Source organism: Spodoptera frugiperda, chromosome 12, assembly GCF_023101765.2.
Source record: "Spodoptera frugiperda isolate SF20-4 chromosome 12, AGI-APGP_CSIRO_Sfru_2.0, whole genome shotgun sequence".
Classification (NCBI taxonomy): domain Eukaryota; kingdom Metazoa; phylum Arthropoda; class Insecta; order Lepidoptera; family Noctuidae; genus Spodoptera; species Spodoptera frugiperda.
The window spans coordinates 1004039-1031343 of NC_064223.1; the positions used below are offsets into that span (position 1 = coordinate 1004039).

Below are 27305 nucleotides of genomic sequence, written 5' to 3' on the forward strand. Positions count from 1 at the left end.
TGTTACTGATATTACAGTGGATAATAAGAAAAGATTAACTACATTTTTAATTACGGAAGGAGGTTTGGTTGAGTAATAAAACAAAAATAAAATTTGATCCATATAATACACAATAAAATAATAATTATTGCAATAATATAATAAAAAACAAGTTAATCGTTGTTTATTAAATAGATTTATTTAAATATAGTCTCGCCTTAACTAACGCGATTGCACGTAAGGTGGCGCGCGGACTAGAGGGCGCCAGTGTCGCTTGCTCAGTGACAAGTCTTTTTGACAAAATAAAAAAAAGAAAATAGAAACACAGTAAGTAATATTTACGAAAAAGAAGTTGGAAATTAATAAATAGTTAAAGAAATAAAAGATTTGAGAAAATAGACATGTTTAGACTTGCGACTGATCACCCGAGTGTTGGCGCCCAGCGTGGGACACGCGGTGCTAATCACAAACGTTGCTTCAAATAGCATTTAAACGGATAGTTTCTGTAATCCCAAGCAATTGCTTTAAATATGTACCTAGAGTATTACATGACAAATTGATGCTCGTGTACATATGATTATGGCTCATATTCACTGTAAATAAGGTTCATGTTAATATAAAACAAAGGTAAATTGTAAAAAAAAACATTTGAACAAAAACTATCCAAAACTTCACGTTTGCTTATAGTACATTACTGTACGAATCGATTCAGTCAACTAAATCGACCCTAATCGACAACACTAAGCATTCAAAAAATCTATACGTCCAACTTAGTTGACTGAATCGACTAAATAAATCAACTATTCGACTAAAGTCAAGATAGTCGAGTTACAACACTCGTACATTCTAAGCGAACAAAAAAATATATCCGATTTTAATCTAATTCTATACATTTGGTCAAAATATTAAAAAAAGAAAATGTACATTTAACAACTAGAATTATATTTATACACGTAATAAAAATAATATATAAGCTGTAAACTCGAAGACGCTCTATTTGTTACAAGACAAAAGTACAACTTCATTCGTTTGGTTGCGCGCACTGGTTACATATAGACATTCAACAAATACTTCAAAACCAAAGATACATTAAAAAGCAAGAAAAAGTGTCATTTCAACATTTGTACTTATATCAGAAACTATGAAAAAGAAAGTCACAAGTACTTTTAATGAAATTCTGATTAAAATTAATCCAAATCTAACCAGAGCGTTCGCAAATAATATGTTACAAAATAAAATAACCTTGCTAAAAATTGCATTATCTGTCTCTTAGGATAAAATATACATGATATTTACATTTATTATAGAAACCGTATCTATTACTATCTGATTGTCGAATAGGAATACAACCCCCAACACGTGGTGCTTTCGAATAGGCTGAGTGCTATTGTGCTCGTCACAAGTTCTAAACTGCTATTTAGATAGTAATCTAGTTAAATCTTTGGATTTAACTAGATTACTCAATAGTAGATATTACATATTAAACGTCACGCCTTTTACCCCGAGTGGGTAGGCAGAGGTGCACCTGCAAATAACAGCACTTAATGCCACTATACAATGTATTATAAGTCTCATGTAATAAGGGGTGTGCCTATTGCCATATACTGGGTACAATTCCAGACTCTGTGCTATTACTGAGAAATTTTGGAAAAAACCGAAAAAGCCTCAGTAATTTGCATTGCTAATTAATTTTGAAATTTCACTGGTCTTTTTGAAGGTCTTTTACAAAAAGCTATCCGATTTTCTTAAACTTTTTAATAACACTGCATAATTCAATTAACCAATCAACAGTTTAATATTAATAATCTTGTTACAAGCACAACAGCACTTTGCCTGGCAGTACTCAATTCCATTCAATACGTAGAATACATACATATTGTCAAAGCTACACTGCTCGGATTCGGTTACAATAGCAGGATTTACTTTATTGGTGCATACTACACATGTCTATGTACGCCTATCACGTATTAGAAGTAAACAATTAGGAACTCTTTATCTTTTTATTACCATTTATGTATATCGAATCGTATGTTAGTAATTAATATATGTTTTTTTTATTATTTAAAGTATTAATTTCTTGGTTTAGATCCAAGTGATGACGTTTACCAGTTGTACTTGCAATCAATGAACCAAATGCCAACAATGTATTGTATAAGTTATTTTCTTATTTATCTTTGAAACAAAAAGTACTAATACATATGATACATAATATGCACCAATAAAGTAGCCTGCATAGCCCGTGAACATTGTTTTAATTTAATCATACGTAGAATTATCTGTGATTACAAATGTTCTGTAGTTTACACAATCCAAAATATTTAAGAAACAACCCAAAATATTTAGCCGCAAAGAGAACTATTACTTAAACTAGCCTAGTAACGATTTTGTATCAAAAACAATTGCTACGAGACTGTGTTTAATCTAATTACGGTGAAATCAAACTTATCGAGCCGGAACCCCCATAACCAGCTAGGCAGTCCGCGGCGAATAAATTCCTGTATAATTCAAAATCGTATTGTAAAGAACCAGTCCAAGATTTATATAAAACGATCGAAACATCATACCAAGTCCAACCACCGCAGTCAGACCATTTGCAACCACAGTATTAAGTAGTATATCCCAAAATATATCACTATGACGTCACAACTCCATACTAAAACTCCCATTCTAACTACTAAACGTGTTTTTGTTCCAAAATATGTATTTGAACGTGTACTATGAACATGCTAAGTAACTATTATCACGCGTTAAGCCGAACACCGCCGCTTAAATACTGCGCGGCCTTTTGACTATTTATAATAAAGGTGCAGTTTCACTCACGCGACTGAATCGCGACTATTTTTTTTTTAATTGCTCATTAAAAGACTGTTACAAAGTCCGAGGAGTAAATCACATACATAGAGGTAGTTTGTTTTAATAAACTCGCAGTTATCAATGGACTATTTTTATTGTTCTCAGTCTTAAATCAGGCACTTTAAATACGTATGTATTGTAGGCTGACGCTACTGCAATTAAGCTGTAGTCGATATGGACTACAAAAATCACTCTTATTACTTTGAAATAAAGTTACATTTACTACGATGTAATTCTACTAACATCCGACTACAACGTGTATAAATCAGATTGCAGAACGACGTAATTCAAGTCGAGTATTTCAGTCGCGTGCAATGAAACGGTACCTTAAGCAGTAATAAAATACAAAGCCGTCGTGCCTTCTCCTATATATTCACTATCGATAGTTATACAGTGTAGAACGTTGAACAACATTGGTTGCGGGAACATTATGGCACCAGTCACTTATTTCACTGCATTACTCAACAAAACAAACCCCTATCACAAACTTAATCAATTTTGAACTCTATTGCTTAAACGCAAAACGAATATTTGCTGCATTTATTAATGTATCTTATCGTGTAAGCAATAGAGTCCAAAATTGATTGGCAAACGTAACCAGAGCTTGTGAGCTTCATTTTTCTGTGTTGACAGCTTCCTTAGTTCATATAGTTCCGCTTTTTCAAGGGCAACTGAGCGAGGTAGCGATGCAGGCAGCGCTGTAAGTGCTGGGTGGCGCGGGCGGGGCGCGGGCCGGGCGCTAGTCCGCGGGCCGCGGGGGCGGGGCGCGCGGGGGCAGGGGGGACGCCGGCATACTCCAACTTTCGCTGTTACCCCATCTGGTATTGGAGGAATTAATTAATATTGTATTTGTTGTAAGACAAAAATGAATATTCAAGAAAACTTAATATCAAGTAAATTTTTAGAATGTCTAGTTTTACGTTATAGTAAATCCTAAATAATTTGAAGATTTAAGAGTAAGATCTTATTTGCTCAGATGTTGTCATCTTAGCATTTTCTTTTAATTAATCGTTCAAAAATGTACATCATTCCTGTAACATTTCGAACGAAAATAAATATAAAATCCAGCAATCTTACAAGAAGAATGAGACAAGTAGAAATAATAAAGAAGAATGCTCACCTATGCTGCAGATGATGTGGATGGTGGTTGTCTCTGCGCGCTGCAAGGTGATGCCACTTGACGTACCCGCTGAGCCGGCGCTTCACCAGCCCCGCGAGCGAGTGCAGCCAGCCTGCGACCCACACCGAGCTACTGCCTACACCGCGACACAACCACACCACTACGACGCTCTGCCCGCTCCATACTTTATGTACCGACTCTTTGGACGTTTATGACTCAAATATTATGTGTTATGTGAATTTACTCCATGTTTGATGTCAGCAACATGCTTGTAAGTCAAGTTTGACTTCTTTGCAGGTAAAACAATAGTTGAGCTATCATTTTCAAAGAAACTATAATGATAAATATGAAATTCCAGGACTTCATCGTCAAATTATAGAAAATTTTGAAAGCTATAAGTAAATAACTATACTTCTAGAAGTAACTATCGTTTCAGAAGATACATAAATTGCATTGATCAGTGTAATTTGCAAATTACTTATTTTTTATTCCTGCAAGGATACTTTTGTCTAATCCCAGATATCTGTTGCCAACATCTCCAACGGAGGTTTCGAACCAAAGAGTCGTTACGTTATGCCTGCTAATGTTACTGACAGCGAAGCTACCATGATGAATGAGTGATAAGAACGGAGTCTCGCTCACACCTCGCCAATACAAGCTTTATTTACTTACTGTACTTACTAGTGGATAGTTTACATTAAGTCTTTGACTGTCAATAGAAAACTGTTGAAGGCAAATCCTCCGCTAACATTGGTCACCGGTTATCACCACGGTGTTCAATGTGTTAAGGCCTAATGAGACACTTGAAGAATGAGCCTTAAATTTTAGAACAATGTATTAAGTCGGTATTTTTTGAGAACAAATTATTACTTAGTTAAATGTAGTCTGAATTTATATTAGGCATGATGAATAGTTAGATGTATAGCTAGTATTTGGAGTGTAATATATAGTCTAGATTTCAATGTCACTTGATCTGTATCATTATATTTTATGGATATTATTTTTCTACTAAACATTAAATTTCCGTAAACCATCCACTTAAAAAATCTTCGAAAATTGCATAAATAATTCAGCAACGCTTCCCAAAGCGATACGTACCAGCGCCGGCGGCAGTGTACAAATATGGCCCATATTAGCTAGGTGTTAGGGTCGTGTTTAGTGTAGCGAGGCATGTGACAGAGCTACTAATGGGCAGGCGATGTGTGGGGCGCGAAGGACAGCGGCAAAGCACAGACACATTCGTAGGAACTTTTCCAAAGTATTACCAAGTAGGTAATAATAATTATATTTTACAGTTAAAGTGCTCGTATCGTTGCTTCAATTCAAAAACCAATATTTATTATCACAAAACTATACATATATTACTTATACTTTTGTAAATTACAATTTTTAGAGCATGTTTTTATTTGTGGTTGTTGTGAATTGAAGAAACAATATTTATGTGGCTGGTGCAATGTGTTGTGTTGTCGTGAAAGCACCGTAAATCCCAGTAGAAGCACCCAACTGAATTATATTAAACCCATGGTAATACTTTGACTGTGTAACAACTTGTATTTGATACTTCAACTTGAATTAATAGAGTTGTACAGTCATGAAAAAAGTTCCATAAATGTGTTATAACATGTGACATACAACAACATTTTGGTAAGATACATTTGGGGGAAACAAACAATTTTGAAAAGCTGCAAACTTGACACACACTCAAATGTAACTGAAAGATAGATTTTCAAAGAAAATCGTTTGCAAAAATAGACCATTTTAATAAATTTGTCTACATTTTTATGGTATTATAACTGCATTGAGCATACGTCAAGTTTGCCAAACATACAATGAGTGGGTTAGGTAATAAATTAGATAGTAATATGCGTCTAAACTTGTCTCTAAAACATCGAGTCTGTACTGATGTAAACATTTATTTAGCACATAAGAATTGACACAACAATTTTGATATATCGAGCTTTTTAAATAGAATATCAATCGACCTCTATTGAACTATTAAACATAATATTATTGCTTGAGGAAATAAATAAAGATCAACGTATAATACACCTAATTACCAAAAAAATATTTAAATCTAATTCTGGAACTATTAAAACAAGTTTTTTTTGTGACTCTATTTAAAAAACCTCGATAAATGATATCCAAAAAGGTTTCTCTCGGCAACTAAGCCTCCTTGGCCGTTTCGTTCGGTTGTGCGAAAGCATATAACCGCAAAGCACAGAGGACGCGTCGTAAGCATACATCCCATCAGTTCATGGTTTTCCGCCGCGATATTTACACAATGGAAGGGTAGAAACAGTCTGTATGAGAATGAGATGATTTGTGGAGTCATTGCAACTTAACGACGACAACCAACTTTCTTTATATGGTCATTATTGTATTTTGTTGATAATTGACATGTTTTCTATTCGATGTCATCAACGCTTTTTGATCCACCTGTATCTATGTATTTCGAAAATTAATAAGTTGATGTAGCACAGTTGTTAGGGAAGCTGACGGTTTACATATTGCACTAACAACAACAAGCAACACTTTCAAATCCTTCTACAGTACTGTAGTACTAGTAGTAAATTTAGAATATTACTCAGCAACAAGCAGATTCATTTTAACCGAGTAATTAATATGGTTACAAATGAACTTTTTCAAACACAGTTCAAGCAAAACCATTACAATATATGTAGCAAAATGTGAATCAAATTACTCAATTAAATGTTTCCATAAAAGAAAGTATAATCGTCAGTATTGCAATAAGTCCACATGTCTATACACACGATGCGTGCGGAGTGAGTGCGTAGGGGCGGCGTACGCGCGCCTATATCTGTAGTCGGAGGCTGGCTGCGCTCCTTCGTTACAACATTGTCACAGTCAATACAACGTGGCCGTATAGTGTGCGAGCGATTCTTTCATAAATAAGCTACGGAATTTCAATTAAAAAGTACATTATTTAATGAGCTAAGAACAGCGTCATTCGCGTAGTTCTTAGCAATAGTAAAATAACAATACATTTCTTACAGACATTGCATATAAGGGTTTTTATTACGGTATTTTGGTTCTGTTTAGATCCTTTATAAATATTTTCTATGTAAGTTGATATGATCGCTCGCATATTATACTATAACACATTAGAAGGTTCGACACACGATAAGTTACCTTATCGTTGTCTACAACAAGGTGTATTTCTCCATGTATCAGTAATATCTTTAAAAATAAAATATTTTGCATAAAATTAATGTATAGTCTACTCCTCTCCTATTAATATTGTGTAAAATATCGCATGTCACAAGTACTATTATAATCAATTACATCCTTAGTTCTACAATTCTGTTCCTACCCACTTCAACCATGTGAATAGAAAAATATAATATAAAACATATCTGCATAATGCATATTTATCATAATATAATTCCTTCATTAAATTCAAACTCAACTTGTATCTACCGTTTGTTTGTAGATTTCATTCTGTATACGTAAACTAGGGTTTTTAACCAGACTTATACAAAAATCTACTTTTTATCTCTGCATATTTATTCGGCAGTAAGTTCTTAGTCCCCTAGTACCCATATAGCCTACACGATGTGGCTACGGTCCCCTGGAGGAGGCAGTGAGTGACTCACCCTGGTCGTCGTGGTGGTGCTTGTGGGGGGCGGGGGGCGCGGGCTCCGCGCGGTACCCGTTGCGGAGCTCCGCGCGGGTCAGGCTCTGGCTGCGGCCTTCCGATAGCCTGCAATACGAGATGTTGCTGTTACAATATAAGGTGTGTAACGTGCCTTTAAGAATATAATCATCATCATCATCAGTATCAGCCATGGGACGGCCACTGAGTGCAAATGTGTTCCAGATCAGTCGGCTAGAAATTTTATGTTTACTAATTTACCCACAAGATACTATTTGACCCAACAAATATTTAGCTCACAGTTTAGAAGATTACAACAACCTTAAATCACATTAGAACACTATCCTATTAATATGTATAATAAATGCGAAATTTTGTATGTTTGTTTGTGACTCCTTCACGTCAAAACGGCTGAAGGGATCGAGATGTAATTTGCAACTGAAGAAGATTATGGTCTGGAATAATACATAGGCTACTTTTTATTCCACGGGAAGGTGGGTGAAGCCGCTGGCAGAAGCTCATCATTAGCCTCAAGTGGCCACTGCTGACCAAAGGACTCTTCTTACGCGGAAGGTTTGAGCATTAATCACTACACTTGCTCAATGCGGGTTGGCATGGCTGAAGCTAGCTGGTAAAAGCTAGTGCCACCACATAAATAAATATAAACTCACCTATCATTGAGTAGTAAGGGCGACGGTGGGTGCAATCTCTCGTGTAGCGCCGGCGGCTCTAGTTCCGTAGTGCTGCCGTTTGCTGAAACAATACAAACACAATTAATGCACGGAAAAATGTTCAGTGTCTCAAATCAAACAAGTTAAACAAAAAAAATCGAGTTATTCTTTGTTCCGGAGCTGCGGACTACCTAGCGGGATTTACCGGGGCTCCGACTCGAAAAGCTGGAGTGGAGGAACGGGGTGGTTTTTAGTCAGTAAGAATCTGACACTCCTCGCCTCGCCCAAGGCTAAGTCATTGGATGATTTCCCCCATAAAAACATGAGTTATTTCATTGTTACGCTAGTTACCTTCATGTCCTAACATTTGGTGCTGCCGACTGGTCCGCGGCGGGGGCTCGGGCGACCGCCCCGTACTGTGCTCTCTACTTAAACTGGAACAATATTCAAAATACGCATTATTATACACACAACCAATATGGCAATAGGCTCACCAAAATATAATAGCGGCAAGTGCCTTCGGGGAAAAAATACGTTGTTAAAGTATTTTAACGTAAATGGTTATTCCATTAACATACCTTCTATGCCTAGGAGTAGAATGGAGGTCGACCCTGGATCTCCTCTGCTGGTTCTGATGGTAAAACCTCTGCAGTACTATAGGACTAGTGTTACCCGAGCTCTGTTCAAATACAAATTAAAAAATAAATCAAATTATTGCACACACAACGCATGCAAATATCAACTTTATAACGATAACCACTAAAACCAAATTACCATGACAGAAAGATGGCTGAAAAGGGTCATACGACAATTTCATTCGCAATGAATTTCATACATAAGTGACTGATGTGCCAACATCAACTGTAAAGTCATAACACAAAGTTGATTTTACAATGACAAGAAAAGGAAGAGTTTGAAAGTTTGATTTGCAACCAGGTCTAAATAAATTCATTCAAATCTGAACTATATGCTTGTGGTAACTAAGTTGACTTTGAAATGTATTTGCTATTGAGAGGTAGATAGAAAATGTTCCTATTCTAATAATTTTGATTGTAACAGTATCTAGTGTAGTGATTTGTTTACTGCGATGAATTCTTTCTACAATTCATTCACTAGTTCGACCACACGGTGCAACTTACTACGTCGCCGCAACTCAAGTATGCAAACTTTATTTTTCAATTTACTAATTTTTTAAAGATAACTGCTAATACAAATTTGCTAAAATTACATTCACGGTTTTATTTTTTTAATATTCAAGAACCCTCGACCAGTTTCGTACAACATCGGGACTCATAACCATGAGCCACATAAACGCAGACGTCATCGTGTAAGTCATATTTAAAATATCATGGAATATTCACGATATTTATCTTATAAAATTGATAGAAAATTTACGTATTTTACATACAATTTTGAAAAACGAACCCAAAATAAGTTATTTTTTCATCGTTGCGACGACGTAATAAGTACATATAGCGGACATACATATAGCAGCTCCAATTCCTGATCGGGAGACCTAACGAGGATAGTGGGGCTCAGCAGAAACGCAGACACCCTCGGCTGAGACACCACTTGGAAGCTTAAGTCCAGCACCGGACGGCGATAGCCACCGTCCTTGTTAGCCTGGATTTACGTCTTGCCTATTATTATTTACGCATTTACATAGCACGATCATCCTTACATATTATCTAAGTTTCCATCACATTCATTCATGCATCTGTACATCTTTAAAGAGGCGTTTTAACTCTCAACGATTTTATAAGGTACGTGCACAGGCCCGCATCGCACGCAACGGATTTTAGTTTGTCTTTATAGAAACTCATTGCGTCCACTGATACAGTCATCGTACGGACCGCTCATTAGCAATGCGTACCGATGACGTCATACGGAATGCCGATGCCAAAAATCCAAATGAAAGTGGGATCGGCAATCCGATTGCTAATACTCGCGTCGGCAATCCGAACGCTGCCGATACAGTGGACGCAGTCTGAAGAAATATTCGTTGAATGCGATCCGTCCGATGCGTACGATGCGTACCATGCGAGCCTGTGTACGCTTTATAAACACCGTTCATACTATTGTTTTCGCAGTTTTTTAGCTTTCAGCATATGACACAGAAACATTACTTTTATACAACAATATCTTCTCTTCAAGTAATTTCACACTCTTGTCAGTATTATTTAGATAGATAAATAGAGCAAATGACTTACCGCGGGGGACGCACGCCAGCGATTATCAGCTGATACTCTACGCACTGGTGGGGGAGGGGGGGATGCGCACGCGTCTATTGTTCTGTCGACAATTAAACAAAAGTAATGTTACACATCTAGCTTAATAAACCTGAAGAGTTTATTAAAAACAAAATCGCTAGTGGACCGCAGGTAGTCGATTTCCTGTTTCACAAAATTAGGCAGTTTAGCTCCAGGGCTAAGGGATAACATTATTTAATAAAGACTGGGCAAATACCAAGCTGTTGAGATTAAGGCAAACCTTTCTTTTATACAAGAGGTCCATAGTTCAAAGGACTTAATGCGAGTTTAAAGTTTTAACGAGATCGAAAAAGAGCGTGTTTTGCGTTCTGATTGGCCGGCTCGATTAAACGAACCAATCAGAGCGCCGAACGCGCTCTCTTCCCAACTCGTTAAACGTAAAACAAACTGGTACTAAGGGTACAGCAGTAGAATCTCACAACTTGTGGATGTTGACGATATAATGATAGAGAATATTAAATATACCTTCTCCTAGGATACGGTGAGTGGTTCGACATGTCAGTCTCTAAGCTAGTCGGCTGCGAACTGCTGCCGCCTGCGTTCGCGTTGCCGGCCGTCGCCCACCACGCTCTGTGAATAAATACAGTAATACGATGGTCAAATACAGAATACTAATACGGTTCAAAATCAACTAGCATGTTGATTTTCATAATCACTTCAATACATCAGTGCCTGACAGTCGAACTTATAGTCTTTCAAAAGACCAAAGATTTCATGATACATTTAATTTGTATGTTACGTAACTATTTATTGACCGCTTTTTTTAAGAGCTCCCTTTAGGAAAATTGTCCCTTTTCTTCGCACTCACCTCGCAGGCGTTGGAGTAACCTGCTCCATCCAATGTTGCGAGCTAGTCACGAAGTTCCTCACTGGTTGCGGAGTCACGGGCGTCTCCACGCCATTGGTCGGCGTGGGCGTGGTCTGTGACGTCACCGTGCCTTTAGCCCCGCCCCCTGATATGGAGAGGGAGGCGTACCACGCCCCCACTGATATGGAACTCCGCGCGGATTTCACTACGAACGGATGTTCTAGAAGCTTCGCGTACTTGGGACGCTGTCTGTAGTTCTTTGTTAGGCTGGAAAGTAAGAATAGATATAACATTATATCACAATTGGATAGTATTCTAACCTTTATTTAAAATAGATAAATAAAAAGAACTTACCACTGGGACACAAATAATTTGAACTCTGGTGTGAAGTCATCCGTGTCTGGTAGCTGTGGGGGATCATCCGCTATTACCTGGATGGGAAACAAGGACCATTATTAAAAAATATATTCAACTTTAAAGCTAAAAGATAAGGTTGAAAACCTGTTGACAGAGTGGTCGTAGTAAATTAAGCAGTGTGAACAAGTTCTAAGTTACCGTAGAAGGGGGTGAATAGGGATCGAGAGGTGAATAGGTATAGGGAAATTCTTCATAGTATCTATTCACCCCTCTTCTGTCCCTATTCACCCCGTTTTACTGTAAATTCCACCTTAACAAGATCACAATAAAGTGTATTTTAAGTGAACTCACCCTAGTGAGCACTTCGAAGTCGTTCTGGCAGTCTCTGTAGGGGAAGACTCCGGTGGCGAGCTCGACGAGGGAGATGCCCAGCGACCACACGTCCGCGCGGATGTCGTAGTCCGGCCGCGTCGGGTCCGGCGGGTCTATCCGCTCCGGCTGTACACATCCAATTCATTATTTATTAAAATTATATTGAAATTTAAGAATAAGTTTATGATTTGCTCTATTCTTACCATAGATGGCATAAGAGCTGACTAAAAAAGTACACATTTAACAAAGATCGGGCAGCACCACTTTCTGATAAACGTGAAAGCGAGCTTGAAAAGCGTGAAAATTGTAGCAGGATTCTGTCATGACGTTTCTCTAGGTCATATTACAACAGTCGACTCTTATGGGCTTTCCATATGATTACTATAGGATCAGAACATTTATGAAAATTCCACATTGGAAGAAGCCACATCCTGGCATAACAAAGTGGCAAAAACTGTTATCAATCTCTTTCACTCTTTATGTCTATGTAAATAAGGTTCATTTTATACGTACAGCCATATAAGCGGCGCAGCCGGCGCTCCTGGTCTTGGCCTTGGAGTCGACGAGGCGGCCGCTGATGCCGAAGTCGCAGAGCTTGACGTTGCCGCGCTCGTCCAGCAGGATGTTGCTCGGCTTCACGTCGCGGTGGATCACGCCGTGCGTGTCCTTCAGGTACGATAGCGCGTTCACCGTCTGGTAGACAGGAAGACAGTTATTGTTATTAGTTTATTATTTTCTCTATTTTTATTTAAGGTGAATGTTCCGATCGCCTTTTCATACATTTTTCGTTCACGGTATACTCTCCGTACATAGACACTTTTTGCACAAAACTAATCACTTTATCACTTTTGTACGGTCAAGAATCTGCATATAACTTTTTGGTAAATAATTCGCATTATATATGGAGAAAAACAGTCTTGAAAACCGTGAAAAATTTGGCATTTCTTTTACTAGTGTTAGTGCAATTTGACAATCAAACATATCGGAATGTCTGGATAGGTTATAATATTAAACGCTAGATGGCGTGCACCCGATAATGTAAATTTGAAGAATCATTACTAATTTTATAACAATAGTTTTCATTAAAAAACATTACAATAATTTAAAACTAACTATCGTAAACGAAAATATAAAACATTGTGGTCGTGTGTGAAAAAAATGTTAGCGTTAGTTATTATTATTGTCACTGGCAACAATAAAAAATTTTAAATTCGTTCGTAGACAAAATACGATGTTGCCGTTCCGTCGAACATGACCTTTGACACGTTGCCAAACTTATTTAGTACCATCAGATGGTTGACTTGAAATAAAATACATTTCGAAGAGTTTGCGTAGCATTACGCTAGGCTTTACGCGCGGAATTTCTTGTATGTTTTTGATCAATGAAAATTCATTGATTCGAAGTAATATTTCTTGTATGTATTTCTTTCCAATTTAATATGATTATTGCAAAGTATTGTAGTATATGTTGTTTATAAGTAAGTAATTTTATTTCAAAATAAAAATACCTACCAACTAATAAATATTAGCAAGTCAGCCCGTGAGTTTAGCTGGCTATTACAAACTAAAATCCTCATATTAGAAATCACCGATCGATATTATATTGTTTTCTCAGATTAGTAATACAAATAACTTTGGACGGACAAACATTAGTATTATTTGTCACATTATATTGCGTCTGCTACATGAATCCCGCGCGTTCCGATACACTCAAAATCAGTTGAACGGACGGTAAAACAAGTATCTTTAAATTTCTAATGTTATAGTAAATAGAGTATAATTATGTAATATCATTTTATGATTTTATTATGGTTGTTCTGCAGCGATTTTTCAATTGATGTTATATCATAATTTGGGTAAGTAAAATTTTATTGCTATAATTTTTCTGAATTTCGGAACGTATTTAATAAATTCTGTTTTATCTATGGTATGGATATTTACTTTGCAATAATTTTCATGACATGAGACTACATTTTGCTGCAATTACAAGCGATTTGATCTGGTTTTGTTATAATTTCGTTTCAATTTTATGCGAATAGGTACTGAATTTTTTAACCTATTCACCTACCGCTTTCTAGTTTATAAAAGTAACATAATATTGTCTTGTACTTATATAATTAGTTTTTGTGTATTTCGGATTCCGTTTACATCTAGGTACCTACTATGTCGGGGTCCTACGAGAAAGCTGGCGTATCAACGCCACGAATATTCAGGCGCCCGTAAATCGTCAAAACGAGTGAAAAGCGCATTCAGTTGGATACATGTGGACGACAAGATAGTAAACCTGTAAATTATAACTCAAGTTGTGGCCAGCTTCATTGTAAACAAACTTTAGTTTTCAAGTACGTATAGAGTCATCAGTTGTTGAGCCATCTACATGTAAACTTAGAACTCTTTTAGTAATAAGCGTTTCATCCCTCTTCTTCACATGACCATACCAAGAAAAACGATTTCCTTTCAATTTTGCTCTATCATTGGATAATAATGTTCTAGTTATGAATAAAAAGCATGAATATTACTATCAAGTAAATTCTATTGCAATGTCCACTTTATAATTTATTTTAGCATCTTCTTACTATAATATTAAATCTATTTCAGGTTCAAGGACAAATGCGTGTCAGTAACATGGATAAATGCTACTTCATATGTTTTATTTCAGTCAATGAACCTTTGACTGTTATAGAAGTTTGTCGAGATAATATAATGACTTTATCAGCAATATGATGCCAAAGTTAATACACTTTTTTAAAGAATGTATTCTGCCAGAAATAGTTTTGAGACATGTTCAAAAAATGCGAAATGTATACCTAGGTATGAAAGGTACACAATTTTTTTTTATTTTATTTTATGATTTCCATTGATTTCAATCTATATTATATTTTTTTCTTGTGGGATATTGTTTTCATCCACATCAAAAGTTAAACACAAAATATACTAATTATAGTAATTTTCTTTCGCAGCAGCTGTGTAGCGGTAGTTTCCAGGCAATAATGAGGAAGGATGAGCGAAAACAACACGACAAATGTTTTTTTATTGTACTATTATAGTAGTGTGTTTAGAATCTACATTATCAATGTTTACAGTCATGTTTTTTTTGATGTCAGAAAACTGAAATGGTGTACTCGTCGTAATGAACATAATGTTCATAATGTGATATGAATACATTGACCTATTTTAAGGTTTCTGAAAAACAAAAAGGAAAGTTGTTGCTTTTTTATTTCCTTATGTAGTATAGTGATTATGGATGCTTAGATATTCTCAAACATTTTTCCGCTTTGATTGCAATCTATTATTCTGGTTGCCTTGTTTATGAATTATAGTTTTGAATTATTATTTTGAATGAGATTATTTTTTAATAATCAGTCACGTATCAAGCATTCATGTCACATAAATACTTGTAATAATTGCAGGTTAGTATATACATTCTATTAAATAATGTATAAGATAATAAAATAAAACTGTCTTACATTGCATTCTTGACATTCATTTTATTCCCAAACTAGTGACCCGCCCCGTTTTCGCACGGGTGCAAAATTATCAGTTTCCCTACTATAATATACATGTATTATACATATAAACCTTCCTCTTGAATCACTCTATCGATTAAAAGAAACAGCATCAAAATCCTTAGTGTAGAAAGCATACATATGGATATAGGGACAGAGAAAACGACTTTGTTTTATGCTATTTAGTACCTAAATATAACACTACTTATACCTTTTATTTTTAGAACATAATAGCATCAGATGGTGTTCTTTAGTTCCTAATCCCCAAGACATAATTTCTACAGGTACCAGCCTATTAACTTTTAAATGCACGCCATCTAGTGGTTAATTTTGAAGAAAGGTTGATTTTAAAGTAGGCGCTATGTCTATGTGTGTATAAATGACTGTAAACAGAGTTGGATATTAATATTTCGCTTTTATGGCAAATCGGATGGGTTTTGAGGCGATAATTTGACTAATTCCGATAAAGTGGGATGCCTGATTTTCGCATTATCTATTTCTGTTACTTAATATTGTTCCAATGACACTCAAAACAACATAAAACTGAAAATGTTCAATTCAGCGCCATCTATCGGGAAACGAGCCATGAAGAGCTCGGAACATTCACCTTAAAATTCTCTAAAATTACATTTTTAAGTATTAATTATGAAATACAAAATAAAATAACATTTAAAGATACAAAAATAGGAGCTGCCCAGTATTATGATTATTAAGACATAGAATCAATGAAAATTAAAAATGTATAGAATTTTGAATAATCAATACTTGAGTTTTTGTTATAAATGTTTTTTCCTAGTAGTTTCGACTCGACTTGTAGAGATTTTCTACATTAATGTACGTGAGTAAACCGTGATTTCTAGTTAATTTAGTATGTCTCACAATAGTTATTATATAAAATAATGTATTTCATTTATTACAATTCTAAAATTAAAAAGGTGTTTCACTAGTATTCTTCAGATCAATAAAGCAAGCATAAAATTAATAAAAAAATTCCCTTGACCCATTTTACAAAACTACTTGCTTATTCAAGTCACACTCACCGCTACAGTGACCTTCCCCAGAATAGCCTCAGGTATTGGTGCTCCGAGCCTCTTGAGCAGCTTATCGAAGCAGGAAGCCATCAGCTCCATGCAGATCCATACATCAGCGTCGGTGACGAAGCAGCCTAAACACCTCACGATGTACGGACAGTCATGGGAACGGACCACTACGTCCAAGTCCATTAGAATACGTTTTGTTTCTTCTGAGTTACCGGAACGTCGCATTTGCTATAAAAGAAATATCATAATGTATAAGTTTACAGTTTGTATTTATTATAACACAAGTGGTGGAAATTGAAAGAGATATCACAGTGCAAAGTTTTGGGTTTTTACAACAATTATAATGCTGTGGATATTTTAATATCTATTTATATTGCGCTGGCGCAAAATGACTTGGGATTTACAGGAAGAACCGAACATATTTTTCTTTTTATTTTCTCGACATAATTACCTATACCATACATGTTGTATGTTTGTCTAGACTTTACATACTTAAATATTACTCAAAATAAAAATATTGCATACATTCAAATAACTTAATTTTTTATAAAGAAAAAGCAAAGGAATACGAACCTTAACAGCTATGACAGTGTTGGAAGGTTTGTGCAGCATCTTGACGACATGGCCGCAGGTGCCGCTGCCCAGCTCGCCCAGCTGCTGCAGGTCGTCCACGTGTGATCTGTACTCCACGCCGTCCACATTCAGCTTGCCACTAACCTGTTCAAAAATATAATGTTAAAGAGCAAAATCTTTAATTAACTTATTATTATTATCTTATTTCAGCCAATAGAGGTGTTAATGTCGTGTAAGATAATATTACTTCATGCCTGTCGAGCTCCAACTGAACCTGAGCTAAAAATGTTTTTTGTATAAAATATACAAGCAGAGAGATGAGGTACACCAACACCACCACACATTAATTTTATTTCGAAACAAGGTATGTTACAATATACTAAGGTTCAAAATCCAATGACAGATTGGGATACCATGTGTCTCTGCATCCTTAAAGGAACTTTATAGTCTTTGCTAACAGTAACAAAGTTGATAATCCCATAACACACTTGTAGATAACATACCTTATAAACCTCTCTCATTCTGTATTCAGTCTCTGAAGCCTGTGGTGACCTCGGTGGGAACTCTGTTATGTTTCTGGTGGGAAACATTGATGCTGGAACAAACAGATACATCTTAAATTAGAACAGAAGTATTTTATAAAGGTAAATAAGTAGCCAGTTTATGGTAAGCTAACAATACTGCCCATGATGTGGTGCATCTACAATAATAGGAACAAGTGCATAGCCAGTCTTTTAAAATAGTCAAAGTTGAAGGCAAAATCATTTATTCAATTAGACCAGGAAGATTTTAACACACAAACAAAAAAATTTAATTTAAAAGTCTGTCTGTCGATCCTCCAGTGAAGCTATTCGCTTGTTCCAAAGTGTAAATTCCTATTGAGAAGAATGAGCATGAATCTCTCTAGGTTACTCTTTTTCAATTTGATTCACAATAATTTTTTTATTAACATTGTTTTGATGGTTCAATTATGTGAGAACAATGTAACACCAATATCTAGTCAAAGAGATAGAAAAAGAAAATAACCTGAACAGTTGCAGTTGATGGTGCCCGATCACTAAAATGATACATACACTAAAATCACCCAACTCAACCATATTTTAAGGAATCAAATGATCCGAAGTTATTAGATAACACCAATGAATGATTCCATCTCCCACATCTATTGCAAATTACACTTAAATTAGAAATACTTCTGGCTCATACAATTAGCACATGAAGAGTGAAAGTGATATATTTGTTATTTTGGCAAGGATTGCATCAACAAATCATTTTCAGCAATGTGTGAAATGTGGCATTATTATTTCTGGATACTGCTAAATGAGAAATTAATTTATGTTCATACATTCAATTACTGTACGAGTTATTAAACAAAAGCATGAAATAAATAATATAAAAAAGTGACACAGATGCATGAAATTACACATTCCACATTTCTTATTTGGAGAAATACTAGTTGGATGTTTTGTAACTCAATATTTTTAATCAATCAGAGCTTTAAAAGCATGAATATAAACTTAAAAATGAGGATAGGGAACTGCCTTCAAGGGAAAGTTAAAGTGGGAACCGTTTTTTAAGTCGAGTAATATAACTAAAACCTCCTAGGGCTTGAAAAAGTCTATGCAGAAAATAGCATCAAAACCAGTTCAGCCAAACGCGAGATAAGTTCTCCCAAACATATATTCAAACATACATGCATCATACATACATGAAGGTCTAACTGTGAACCTTCTTTTTTTTTGAAGTCAATAAAAACAAAACCATACCCATTCATAAAACAAGAGACCAATAAGAAACAATTTTAAATACATAAAATCAAATAGTGAAGTAACATTGAATTGTTTTAAAATAATATATCAATGGATTATCTTTCATTATCAGTTGTCCATCTATGACATAACATGGTTATGACGAACTAATCATAACTTTACATATAACATTTTATGACAGGAAGTCTTAAATTCTAGTACTGATAGACACACCTCATCAAATCCAATATATTATTACGAAAATGGATTCTGACTAGCGCATTGTCTGTGACATTGGTGAAAAAAATGTAATTGACATTTGCATGGAGATATTTTGTTGTTTATTTCTATCTCTATTTACTATTAAGCATGTCTTTCTTATTGATCTATTACTAATATTACAGTTTAAGCAAATAATTTATCAATAACATGTAAAAGAGAAAGATATTCTAGTTAGTATTAGTTATTTGACAGTGTATTAAAATTTTCTACAAAACATTTAATTAGGTCATTCTAAAGCAAGATTTTTGATAAATTTCAGCAGTATTAATTCATGTGTCTGTCTTTGGTTAGTTTAATAAATACAAGGAGCTTGCAATAAATGTTGGTGCCAAGATACATAATCACAATATCAAATTGTATAGGCTAAAACAAAAACAGAAAAACAATGAATGGGTCCATGTCTCAGAAATGACCACCCACCACACACTCAATGCCAATTTATGCAAATAATTTGTACACAATGTGCAGCCCAGGCGGCAGGGAAGCTGTCTGCATGCATTATAACATATTAATTTGTCACTGAACACAGCATAACCTTTATCCATGTTGATAACAGAGGCCCACTTTCTGCTGTCTAATCTACACTGAATTTCGTACTTCTAATTAATACAGACCAAAAATTATTACTGTACCCTTAGCTAAAAACACTGAAATTGCAAATCAACAACGAAAAATAGCAGCACAGCTTCAAAAATATGTAATAAACGCAAAAATATAAATGTAATGAGCATGAAAAATGATGGATGTCTTATGACTACAAAATGCACATGTACACTGAACATTATCACCAAGATACTCACGGGGCTTCGGCCTGGTCCTGCCACCCCCCGGCCTGGGAGTCCCAATTCCACCTTGGTTGTTGAAACCACCTTCTCTTCGAATACGCATTTCATTTTCGAAACGTTCTTGTAAACCTTTCAGTTTCCCCTCAATCGAACTATTTGACATTATAGCAACAAAAATAGTCCACTGATAACATTTAAGTACTTATTACAAAACAAATATCCTAAATTTTATTTACACAAAATTACAATGAAAAGCGCAGCAGTCCAAGGATTTCCTTCAATTTCCTTCGCCAACCATTTCCATTCGTTCTTTTTTAATCTTCTAATCACCACAAGATATTCACTCGTTTTGATCAAAACATTCAAATGATATGTGGCCAAATTTAAAAGTAGTTAACCTTCGCAGTTTTTCTCTTTCTTACGAACTGTTCATACATAAGCAGTGGAATTTTGAAAGTGATATTTAATTTAGTCGAGTTCGATTTTATTTGTCAAATAGTAAAAAAATAAATGATTGTATTATTGTTTTATTAATAAAATTATGTAATTGCGCTGCAAAAATAATATAATTAATAAATCTTAATATTCCTAGAAGTCAATTTATTTCTTTTGATAATTTCTGAACGCAGATTTATCATAATCTGTCATTTAGTCGCAAAAGACTCGATCCCAAACACAGATAAAAAATACAATTCACTTCATTTCGCGTTTCTCGTCTTTTTGCATTACATACTTTCCGAAAAGAGAAAACGAGATATTTTGGAATTCTACAAGAAATTGTATACTTAGTTTCCTTCAGGATAAATATTAAAATAAATTAACATTAAATGGCTAACAATAACTAGTGCGAGTTTAAGTACGCAAGTGTAATGAAGGAAGTGAAAAAGTGTCAGAAACTTGTTTCCCTTTGATGAAATGACGTGAAAATACAATTTCATAAACATTTTAGTGGAAATGTGTTTGTTATTGTGCGTTTGATTGTGTATGTTCGATCATGATGCAGTCAACGTCGGAGGGATGTATGAATATCGCCGAGCTAGCGAATCAGCTGAGGCGAGAGAAAATATTTATCAACTCTGAGAGGCAGCTGTTGCAGAAGCTCAATGAGGAGGTTGAGAAGCGAGCTCTGGAGCTTCTGCAGGTGGCCTGGATCTGCCTGCAGCAGCGGCAAAACCTTACGAATTTAATTACATCAAGATGTGATGCTGACTCCATAGCATACTGCCAGAGAGCAAGTCACCTTGAACGAGCGATTTTTGTGGATGCCTATAAAGTCTTGAAGTACAAGGTAAGTCATAATATTTTTATGAAAAAAGACCAAACTAACTTTACTAGTACCTACATCTGGATATTTTTATTTGTTATTGTAATTGTCACATGACATTTAAATAAAATATTTTAGGAATATAGGAAATACAATGTATTTGTTTGTTATTATTTCTCATATTCAAACATAATTAGTTGCAATGTAATAGTACTTGTGAAGTTGGTTGATAGCGCTATGAGGCAATGACCTACATGTCCACCCACTTTTTATAATTATCAGTTACTAGTTATTAAATAATTTCAAGCATAGTTCATTTGATTGAATTATTACTCACCAATCCTTATAATTTATTTCAGCCATTACTATTACTGCAAATCATTCCGCATTTGAATATTGCCAATTTATTTTGAAAATACTAATATTTATAATTTTAGTGTACCTAATTAACGACAAAATATATTTTATGCTATAATCAAATTATCATTCAAATGTTTCACTCTTAGCCAAATTGTCGACCTTTATAAATTGAATTACCTCTCACAATCGGAGAGAATTAATGTTTGAGCCCAGCTAAAAATATGACTGAAACAATCAGATATAGTTTTGAACATATGACATGATTCATACAACTGCGACTTTACCCACATGCTATTGTCCAGTGCCGGCAAAGTCTGGGGGCGCCAATATAAGAATTTTGAAAACCTACTACTAACACTTGATATTGCTGACCCCCATAGTTTTGGGCGCTAACAATATTTTCGCAAAGAATGTCAGTGGCCCCTTGCCGGCACTGCTATTGTCTGAGTACCCCAATGATCTAATTAGTATAGTAGTGTTCTCCATTTATAAGTAATTTCTCCTGGCCATAACAAATCCAACAAGTTTAGGCAAAATCAGTCTAACCATCCCAAAGTTTTGGGCAACAACAAGTATCTTATTAGTATTATAGTGTGTTCCAATGGTAATCTTATAAGGCCATTTCCTAGTGGAAAATCAATGTAGAATCCACATTTAATTATTAATTACTATCTCTGACTAATTATTCAGGTACATTAATCAACACTTAGAAATCTGATAGACCATGCAATTTTAAAAATATTTGTATCTCTTATTTGTATCATAATTAAAATAATCCAATTTTTGTTCCCTCAATACCCCACTAAAACTTGATCTAATTTAATTCAGTTTATCAACTGTCTGGGGTTATCTTCTAAAACTGTTCTTGTTTAATAAGTCCACAGCTAAGTAGACGAGTAAATAATGACCTAATTGTGCACACTTACTCATAGTTTGTTCTAAAATTAAACTTAAATATCAATATTGTGAAAGAACTAACTATAAGATATTGCCTCATTGGTTGAGAGGTCACATGGGATGTTTGATATCCAGAACTGTAGTCTGTCTAGCGGATTACCAGGGCTCTGGCTCGTAAAGCAAGAGTAGGAAGTGGATGGCTTTAGTCAGTAAAAGTCTGACACTTTCTCGCCACACCCAAGGTATCCGAAGAGATGTTTGATTCCCAAATCTTGCAGTGTTATTGGGTTTTTTTCACTTATCTCTAGTAATATTACAGTCTAGGGAATAGTAATGGTAGTCTCAACCCCTTTGTTGTAGTCATAACTGGTGTAAACTGAGTGTAGCATTCTGTATGTGGACCTCTGCCTACCTCTTTGGGCTAATTCGTGATATTACATTATTTAATCCATCCCACCTAACAAAATACTAATCACAAATTAAACTCCAATAACAATACAGTGAAAGGTCATAAAACAAACACACAGACAGACAATAAAACATGTTACAATGTTGGTGTACCTGTATCACATTGTTTTAATAACTTGTCGCCCCTAGTCACACATGGTACATTAAAACAATAGTCTTCATTACCATGTAGGTACCAGTACCAGGTACAGTGGGTACAGTAGGTACCTAGTTATAAGCCTTTGTGTACTCTGTGACAAGTTGACAACTGCCAGTGAATGAGCATGATATATGTACCGTGTATACTATATAGGATAATGTGAGGGCAGTCAAACAGGAAATTAGGTGAATTGAGTCACAATGATTTTGATTTCTGGCTTCTTTTGGTTTGGTTTGGTTTTGGTATATTAATGTATCACTGTTTTTGTATTACTGTGTTAGGTATTTTGTATATTTTTTGCTAGTTAATGTTTTTGTTGTATCATAAAAATATATGTGGGATAAAATACCCTGAGGGCTTTCATATACAAAAAGAGACTTTCTGCTGTTGTAGTAGATATCGAATAACCTAACTTTATCTGACCTGGGTGTTCAACCTAGAATCTCATGTTCAGCAGTCTATTGCATTCACTGTTCCAAACCTAAGTAGACAAATCATGATCAGCTTTACACATATTAAAAATATACACAACATAATAATATTTATAAAATAAACCTTGCAGTCTCAATTGCCTACTTCAGACACCAAACATTAATTAATTAATCATAATTTTAATGTTTTACTGCAGAACAATACTTATGTCATAGGTCATGCGTATTTCCTGGTATAATGTTACTACAGTTTCATTGAATCTGATGATAAGTCCGCCCCCCATAAGTAGGATGCGAAACCAATAATAATATGACGCAGTCATTCGCTGAATGAAACGGAGATAGGGCGCACTGAAATATTATGTGTCATCATTTCTCCAAAACGAATTAACAGGAAATAGTATACTAAGTCGGTACTTACTTAGTACCACAATTGAAATATAGGTGGGTCCTTCTGTAAAATAATTCTGTCTAACATTACGTAGTCGTACATTTAATTTTAATCATCTTACGGATGATGGCGGAAAATTAATATTAACGCTAATGTTTCAACCACGACTTTAATCCAAGACAGACAATTAAATATGTGGCCACCATATGATCATTTATAATAAAAGATAAGAAATAAGTACTGTACGTAGTACCTACATGGCATAATATATTATTATTAGCAAATATAGAAATAGGTACTTATAACAAGTTGCTAGATAAAAAATAACTAAATAGTTAGATACGCTACTCTTATCAGGAGCTGCGGACAACGTAAAAGTTTACCGGGGCTTCGGCTCAAAGCAGGAGAAGGAACAGGGTGGTTTTTAGTCAGTAAGAGTCTGACACTCCCTCCAAATTGGATGATATTCCCCACCCTAAAAAAAGATACACACGCTACTCTTCTATAACTTCCAATAGTTATTGAAAACTCATTCGAATACAAAGAAGACATGCCAATATGAACATTAATAACACTGTCCCTTCAATATTTATCGATCTGGCTTAGTACTTGTCCTCGTAGCATACCTAAGCAATCGGCAGTGTCTCACGCTACACTGTTTATCAATAATGCACTTTATTGATCCGCGCTGTCCCCTCGTCGGTAGCGTTAGAAGTTGTTTATCTAATATTGCAGCTTGTTACACGCATAAAATGATGCTATGTTTACAATACTATCTATAACTAACGCTTATCTGTTATTAAATTATCATTTATTTATATCTGTTACGCGAGTCTGCTTGGTGGAAATGTTTTTTAAATGTGTGCACTTCAGGTTTTAATAGGGAACTCCTGTTGTGACTACAATTTATTTAAGCAAACAACTTGACTGACTGACCACAATTGAAAATCCTCTTTTGAAACAGGAAAGGAAAAAGGACCCGCGTCGCCGATTATACTGCTATAAATCCGTAGCAGACAGTAGTTACAAAGAACAAAAATTCAAAATAACTTGTACAGGACATTCGACAAAACCAAATGCCTGAATAGGTAAACGAAATCGATTGATGACTAAGTTCTAATAAGGAAAATTGGCATTTAGAAATCACCACTACGAATAAATAGCAAAACCAAAACAATAGTTTAGTTAGAAAGTTCGTTAGTATTGTCACAATTCAATGATTGCTGCTAACTGTAAATTAAATGCATTCGGTGACTGAATGTCCATTCTTCTAACCAATAGTCCATTGATTTTCAAATAATATTAATTTGTATTAATATTTGAAACCAACAGGATAGTTTCAAAAATGGCTTTTTACACGTACGTTAGCTTTAGCTTAAACATTTAAGTTTTGTTTTAGCGGAAAAGTAAACATATTCGCAATATTCACAGAATTCTGATGTCATCAACCTCTTAACTATTTCTAGAAAACTTTACCTAAGTAATAATAAGTGCAGGTGCATAGAAACCAAAGCAAATTCTTCTTAGTTTCTATAAAGCGCCAAGTCACAAACAATACATGCATTAATACGACGCACGGACTCATAAACAATCCCTTCCACGACCTAGGCTAACAGGAAGTAAAGGTACCAGTTCGTTATGGGCGTTTCTAAGCTATTCCCAACCTGTGTTTATGAGTACTAAATGATTTATTGCTCGTTTCTGCAATACGGTAAACTTGATAGAAACGTAGTAACATGCCTGATTTCTCCCGACTTTACTAGACAGTTACCTAAATTACTCGCTCAGTAACTATAATATTACTATTTTCGTTTTGGACAAAGGATAAACCGAAATCAACTCTGACTTGGTGTTTATAGATAACTACTCTGAATGAAGAAACGTCTGGTACAAGTTACCAGACATTTCTTCGAGAGTATTTTTTTCAATATATTTATTTAGGATACAATCGCAGGTCTCGATCTCGTTTCCTTGTTTGTACACGTGCATCTGCAAAAAAAGTATATATGTAAAACTTGTTAAGCAGCTAAATTATGTAGCTGAAATTGCGTTTTAAAGTTGAGTTATTGGATTTATAAAATAGCTTGTCATCGTGTCGTGATTCGTGATGCGAGGGACGAACCTTATCTGTAGAGTCCAAAAACCTGATGGTTGAATTCTCTATCAGCATTAGCAAAGAATATTAATGAAACAAATGAATGTGCAACAATGGTAGGAATATACTTGAGCCTCCAAAAAGACGCTGATGATTGATAACACTGAAAACGGCTTGGATACTTTCTCTACTTTCTAATATTAAAGTGTCACATTAATACCTGTTATAAATGGGAAAGTTTATTTGTTCGAACGTTTGCCTGTCAATTACGCTGAAACTACTGAACGGATTTTGAAGAAATTTGGTATACAGACAGACGTAAGAACGTCAGTTCACACACCCAAGTCACTGATACTTTTTATTCCACGAGAACGCGAGCGAAGCCGCTGGCATAAGCTAGTGTTTTATATTATGTATACTGTCAGGCCTCTGTAGTAGGTACGTTAGGCATGCTTTACGTACAATGCACTATGCGTTCGCATGAATTGCAAACAATTCTCTTGACCCGCGACCGCGACTGCAGGAAGTGCTAGTGGCGGTGACGACTAGTTCGCGACGACTTACTAAATGTAATTGTTTAGCGATTCGTTTTACATTGTAATGCTATAATATTGTTTACTTGTTAAAATAGAATGATGGCTAACTAACTTATAAAGTAAATAAACTGCTATATTATTTAAGAACAGTGAATTTCTACGTAAGAAGAAAAGCAGCATAAAACGTTTCTAATTGGTTTCGAATTTGCAGAAGATTTAGTCTACGAAATGTGGAAGATACCGAGATACGAACCGAATGTTCAGTTTTCATATCAGATTTTCTTTGAAGTCAAGAAAATGTTTCAGCAGTAAAGAAATGACTTATTTCATTATGTCCTGAAATTTATACGTGTCCTTGCAGAAAAAATACGACACTTCTTACTAACAGTAACTGAATGCGCTTAAATATTCTTTTATAAAATTTACAAAGAGCTAAATGACTGCATTGAAGTGTAATTGACGACAGGGTGTATCATAAAGGGAATCAGTAACAATATTACCGTGGGGAAACGTTGAATGGGACAGACGGACCGACGACGGACGCCGTGGTAATTGAAACACGCAATGACCTGCCGCCCTCGCGTCTTCGTTGTCGTAGGTCAAGAGAAAACAGGGAACATGCATTATGTACTTAGATATTCAATGAATACGTGATCATATGAAATCTGTTTGAGTAAGCTTTTTAAAGGGCACATACATGTGAAGTCCAGTATTTGCCGATTAGACGCAACCCTTATTACAAATTAA

At 35.3% G+C, this 27305-nt stretch overlaps 2 protein-coding genes and 1 long non-coding RNA gene across 12 annotated transcripts in view; 2 read left to right on the plus strand and 1 right to left on the minus strand.

The window, feature by feature from the left end:
* Window positions 1–87: 87 nt before the first annotated feature.
* On the minus strand, window positions 88–20293 carry LOC118262551 (dual specificity mitogen-activated protein kinase kinase 7). 5 transcript variants are annotated; one of them, XM_050697291.1, is made up of 17 exons: window positions 19993–20293; window positions 17666–17757; window positions 17163–17306; window positions 16590–16817; window positions 12557–12736; window positions 12023–12169; window positions 11669–11745; window positions 11315–11581; window positions 10972–11076; window positions 10447–10528; window positions 9722–9859; window positions 8815–8915; window positions 8588–8670; window positions 8237–8318; window positions 7567–7673; window positions 3953–3992; window positions 2922–3650 (listed from the first exon to the last, which is right to left on the minus strand). In XM_050697291.1, the coding sequence occupies exons 1-17, from the start codon at window positions 20138–20140 to the stop codon at window positions 3572–3574; spliced, it is 2100 nt and encodes a 699-aa protein (XP_050553248.1). In that variant the 5' UTR covers window positions 20141–20293; the 3' UTR covers window positions 2922–3571. The 5 variants fall into 5 exon arrangements, with proteins under 5 accessions (XP_050553251.1, XP_050553248.1, XP_050553247.1 ...); XM_050697290.1 differs by having other exon boundaries at window positions 3953–4064; XM_050697294.1 differs by lacking the exon at window positions 9722–9859 and having other exon boundaries at window positions 88–3650; window positions 19993–20291.
* LOC118277086 (uncharacterized) lies at window positions 13500–15516 on the plus strand. Of its 5 annotated transcripts, none has more exons than XR_007705780.1 (4): window positions 13500–13899; window positions 14198–14385; window positions 14642–14863; window positions 15004–15516. It is a non-coding gene; the product is annotated as an uncharacterized LOC118277086 (long non-coding RNA). The 5 variants fall into 5 exon arrangements; XR_007705776.1 differs by lacking the exon at window positions 13500–13899 and adding an exon at window positions 13927–14082; XR_007705778.1 differs by lacking the exon at window positions 13500–13899 and adding an exon at window positions 13927–14082 and having other exon boundaries at window positions 15007–15516.
* Window positions 20294–20647: 354 nt separating the features above from the next.
* LOC118263073 (receptor-mediated endocytosis protein 6 homolog) overlaps window positions 20648–27305 on the plus strand; it is a 30419-nt gene continuing 23761 nt past the window's right edge. For both annotated transcript variants that reach the window (XM_050697288.1, XM_050697289.1), the window contains exon 1: window positions 20648–21265. In XM_050697288.1, the coding sequence (XP_050553245.1) occupies window positions 20972–21265 (294 nt within the window). In that variant the 5' untranslated portion in view covers window positions 20648–20971. The remainder of the gene's footprint in view (window positions 21266–27305) is intronic.